The 5,433-nt window shown below is 36.9% G+C and overlaps 1 protein-coding gene across 1 annotated transcript; it reads right to left on the bottom strand.

The window, feature by feature from the left end:
* Window positions 1-3,608: 3,608 nt before the first annotated feature.
* Window positions 3,609-4,499, bottom strand: LOC307131476 (C3a anaphylatoxin chemotactic receptor-like; the record flags this gene model as incomplete). Its single annotated transcript, XM_079825145.1, has 1 exon — window positions 3,609-4,499. The coding sequence occupies one exon, from the start codon at window positions 4,497-4,499 to the stop codon at window positions 3,609-3,611; it is 891 nt and encodes a 296-aa protein (XP_079681271.1).
* Window positions 4,500-5,433: the final 934 nt, after the last annotated feature.

Raw genomic sequence — 5,433 nt, 5'->3', positions numbered from 1 at the left:
GCAGAGCGGCCAGAGCGAAGTTTGACGCTCTCGCCGGCGGCGGTGTGAACGCACAGTTAGACTGTTTGTCCCAGGATCAAGTGTCTTATATCGTTGGAATCCTTGGCTCAAGGCGGACAAAATGGCTATCTCCGATTTGCTCGCTCTTCAGGCGCCAATTTCGAGTAAATTGCATTTTTTTGAAAAACACATTTTTGCTGAATTCTCCTAGGTTTTTGGCCCGATTGGAACCAAACCACTGCAAGAATATTCTCTGGAGTCTGACAATCAATAATCATCCAAAAAATTCAACATTTAAATTAACGTTCGATAAGGGGAACCAAAATCTTTGATGGCACTAGGGCCATTTTTACTAAAATGGTTATAAATTGTGAACGGAAAGAGATTTCTTTTGCTAAACCTGGAATACATCTTCGTGAGCTCAATCTGAGATCATTTGAAAAAAATCGCAACAATTGGCCACTAGGTGGCACTATACAATGGTTATAACTTGTGAACGGAAAGAGATATTTTTGCTAAACTTGGGACACATGTTCATAAGCTCAATCTGAGTTGACATGAAAAAAATCGTGACAATTGGCCACTTGGTGGCGCTATAACAGTGAAAAAAATCATGAAAATAGCTATAAGCGCACCCAACCGTTAGTCTACTGAAAATTGGCATGCGGTGTCTTTGTCCAGGGTGCCATGATAGTCTATGAGAATATTGGTGTATCTCAAAAAACTCAGTATACGTCATTGGCTTTGCCTTGAAGGAGCCTTAGAAGTTTCAAGCCCGTGTTTTTTTCACAGGAGTGGCCTCCTAAGAATCCTTGCCGAGTCCAACAATACCAAACATGCCAGGTTTCGCTTTATGGATTTTGTAAGTGTCATTTAGAGCTTTAAAAAATTGTGGTTATCTTCAAAGCCGTTAGTCTGATCGAGACAACAACAAAAAAACAAAGGAAATTTGAAAACATAGGTAAATAGCTAAACAATAATGCCAAAATGTTAAAATTATGATAGAAACTGACAAAAAAAATTATTAAATCCAATCAATTTCACCCATGGATCATTTTGATGCTCTCACATGTTTGAAACGAACAATGATGGATTGTGATGAAATTTGTTTTGAATTGAGACTGGCGAATCCCCGTCCATACTGTCAATGACCGTTCGCAAAGACCCGCCCACTTTAGTTACTGTTGCTATGTCTGACAAGCGATGCCACTCTCACACCACACCAAGTTCTCACGCAGTGAAAAATACATTGCGGATCAGAGAAAAGACTGCGCGCTGACAGACGAGTACTTTTGATATAAAACAAAGTCTCACCTTTCAAATGTAGTAATTTTTTAGAGACATTTAAACAATAAATACCATTTTGTGACTCTTTAATGTGTCTGATAGATCGCTGTAGACTCGAGGCTCAGTTAAAGCTGCATGTGAACCGATCATCTCTTCCTTCTAGTTAATTTATATCATTAAAATAAACATGAATGAACATAAAAGGAATGTTGTTTTAAAGTGCTAAGATGTCAGTACACTTTGTTTTTCAAATTTAAATCCTCCTATGTTAATCTACTAACTTTCCTGACTGCTTTGTTGGACAAAATGGCGGATTATGATTAGTCAGATCGCCTGTCAATAAAACTCCCTGCAAAGGGTCAATTGAGAATAGGCTTGTTTGAGATGAGCAAAATCTTCGCAGAACTGATCACCGGTGATCAGCACGAGATGCATGCCGGTTACAAATGTGTCAGAGTGTGGTCTGCCTTGCTCTGATGTCATGTTGATGTATGTCAAAAATATCTCGCGAGCGCAAGGCGCACGTGTCGGATTCTGCAGTCGCACGCAGTTGCTCTCCACCGACTGCGCTGATCAAAAGCATGATGGGAAACGACTTGCTGAAGACACAGCTTAATGCTCATTGGTTTAAACAACTGTGATGTATTGTTCTCTTTTAAAATGTTTGATTTTAAAACTCTAATATCATGTTATATGTGTATATGTTGTTTGTGAATATTCCCAAACTATCGGACAGTGCGATCTCTTTGGGTTATGCAATTTATTTTTTATAAAAAAATAAAATAAATAAAAACACATGTCTGTATTAAAGAAAGAAATATTGATAAACATGTATTTGGAATGGAAATAAATAACAAGTACTTTGGGTGTCTTGTTCATTTGATTTATTTTCAAATAAAAGCAACATAACTTGAATTACATCCAGTTTATTAGCAAAACTGTGCACGAGCGTGAATCGCGTGAATCCCGCGATATCCATCTTTGATCTCGCAGGTGTCAGATCCACTGTGAGTAGAGAGAACTGTCCGGCTTGCCTGTGCTTTTTTCACTCCTCCTCTCACTGCAGCCACCTACTCTAGCATACATTTCAGGCGAGGCAAGGCGCATCTCAAACAAGCCTATTGCCTGTGCGCACAATCCTGATCTAATCGACAACTTTGCAGTTGCACATAGGAAAGCCCGGAAAATCCCACTATAATGTAAGAGAGCATCTTTTTTATGTATTTGGACCTAGGCCTAACAATGTTTTATAGTGCGCTGTCCCCATTGTTTTTTTTGTTTTATTTTTGGTGAGCGTAGGCTACTCATGATTTTGTTAGTAATCTCATCTCTTATATGCTGTGTATGATCATATCCTGCCCTATTCATGGTAGCCTACTCGCGGACATTGCGTCATCAATTGCGTCATCAAGGGGCCTGCCTTGATAATCCTACTTAAGGGCCCGGTGTTGGCTCGTTCGTTACGCCACTGAATATAATTGTCTAAACTCCTTATTAAAATTACATATTTACAACAAATCTGACACACATATATACAGTATGGGCACACTTTGAGTACTACTAATAAAAGTGGTGGAAATCAGGCAAGACTATAAGAAGACTCTAACTATAACTGTAAAAACGCTTTAAAACCATATATTTCCTATGGTAAACTGCCTGTATAGGCTGTAAATTGACCTTTTTCATCTATTATGGCAGTTGTTAAATGCTTGCTAAATAAAACTTAATGTCTTTTGATGCTTGTGTGCTTAAAGGCCTTAACTGCTTGAACCCCGATAAATGCTGCTTGCAGCTTTAATTTTTTTTGCTTTTAAAGCATTATGTAGGAAATTTTAATTTTGTAAAGATATTAAGCATTGAAAGCCTTATGCTTTGGCTGTTTGTCTTAAGACTCCTGATAACACAATTCAACTACTGGGTGAAAAAAAAAAACCTATTTGCTCTAATTATGAACAATCTTTATTTAAAATGAAATGAAAAAAAAGAAGATAAAATTACAAGTGAATTGCATGTTTAATGAACATTACAATAATAATCACATTTAAACTGTATTATTTTTGCGTTTTACACATAAAAGAAAGTTGCATGATACAGTGTTTTAAGTTAGCACAAGATAACCGTGAAAAAAATAAAAAGGAACAACATGATAATATGACTGAATCCCTGTGATAAACAAAACTAAAATCAATTCTGCTTTTATTAAACTCACAAATGCAACGTAAATTATGCATATTCATTTTTAAAGTAATGCAAGTATAATAAAGCAGCTAATAAAAGTAATAATCCGTCAGAAAAGATAAATAAATGAGATCATATCTTCACTACACCAAGTGCGTTTGTTGTATCTGAGGGGATCGTGATGCTTGTGTTCCCTCCTCAGAGAAAGCTCTTTCAAAAACACGTCTTGGAGAAAGTTTAGCCTTGCTTTTAAAATCATGCCCTATGAAAAAATACAGAATGGGGTTCAGGCAGCTGTTGACATACGCCAAAGAAATGGCTAACGGATTCACTGCCAAAGCCACCAAGACACTTGATTTCTCGTTGCGTATGACTATCAAATGCACTATGTGATAAGGCATCCAGCACAGAAAAAAGGCCCCGATAAGAGCCAACATGATGTAAAACGCTCGTCCAGAGTGAAACTGACTCCTGCCTAACTTGTGTGCGATGAATCCATAGCATGTTGTGATGCATATGAGAGGAATCAAAAAACCAAACACAAATATGATGATGCTTAAACTTTTTTCAAATTTATGAAGCAGGCAGTAGTTTGTGTTCTCTGTGGGAGTCTTTCTTAACATAAAAGGCAGACTAAGAACTAAAGCCAGAACCCAGGCCGCTACAGAGGACAGTCGTGCGATTAACAGGCTTCGATGATTTTTAGCCCAAACCGGTGTGATGACCTGAATAAACCGATCCAGACTAATCAAGCTCAAGGTGAAAACACTGACAAACATGGTGATGAGCATAATGAAGGGGAGAATATCGCAAATGAAGACAGATTCATAGGGCCAGTTTTCTTCAAAAAAGCTTTCTGTCACATAGTAAAGAGTTGAAAGGCAACAAAGGAGGTCGGCAATCGCTAGATTGAGAAACCCTACTGTATTAACAGTCCTCTTCATCTTCATTCCAGCAACATACACAACAAAGGCATTTCCAGGAACACCAAGGATCAGGGTCAGGTGGTAGAAGACCAGAGAAGTCACTCTCATAGATTTCCTCAGCTTTACATTAAAACAATCCAGACAATTCTCTTCATCTTCATCATAGAAATAATCAGTGTAATAATAATAGTAATCGTCTGTATCCGTCTGATTCATTTTGCTTGAGCTGATGCTGTCCAAACTGCTGTTTATCCTGTAAATATCACATATTACCAGTGTAAAACATTTATTTCAGGGACTTACAAATAAGGAAAATAACAACAATTTGACAGAGGAAACAATATTCAATATTATTAAACAATGAAATTTATATTTGAAAATATAATACATTTAATTCAAATCATTAACTATGCAGTCACATACGTCAATGTTAATATGTTTATATGGTTCGAATCATACTTGAGTTTTACATACCAGATATTAATAGCTTACAAAGCTTGTTCTCACCTCACGAGCTGCTCTGTACTTGCTAGCGATGTGTACTCCGCTCACCACTTCAAGGGAGAATTACAAAAATTGGAAGGAAGTGCTACTGATTAGATGAAAGGATTCCAAAGAAAAAAATCTTACGGTAATTGCATGAATACAAGACTTCTGAGAAAACATTTAATGATGCAATCTTCCACACTCTGTTTCCTCTTTTAAAGAGTGGTAAAAGAAAAATCACAAGAGAAGCACAATTACAGCGGTGGATATCCACAACTTGTTTGAAATCTGCCTTACAGAAATTCATAATGTTCATTCATGATATTATATTGTTTACTGTAATAGTATGTATTTATAGTATAAAGAACTGGACAAGGATACATTATATTATTAATAAGTTGAGATTGTCAATATACACTCACCTAAAGGATTATTAGGAACACCATACTAATACTGTGTTTGACCCCCTTTCCTCCTCAGAACTGCCTTAATTCTACATGGCATTGATTCAACAAGTCATGGCATTGATTCAACAAATCTTGCAGTTGATGGAGAT

This window comes from Gobio gobio, assembly GCF_949357685.1.
Source record: "Gobio gobio genome assembly, chromosome: 9".
In the NCBI taxonomy this organism is placed as follows: Eukaryota; Metazoa; Chordata; class Actinopteri; order Cypriniformes; family Gobionidae; genus Gobio; species Gobio gobio.
This window is presented reverse-complemented; position numbering and strand designations above follow the sequence as displayed.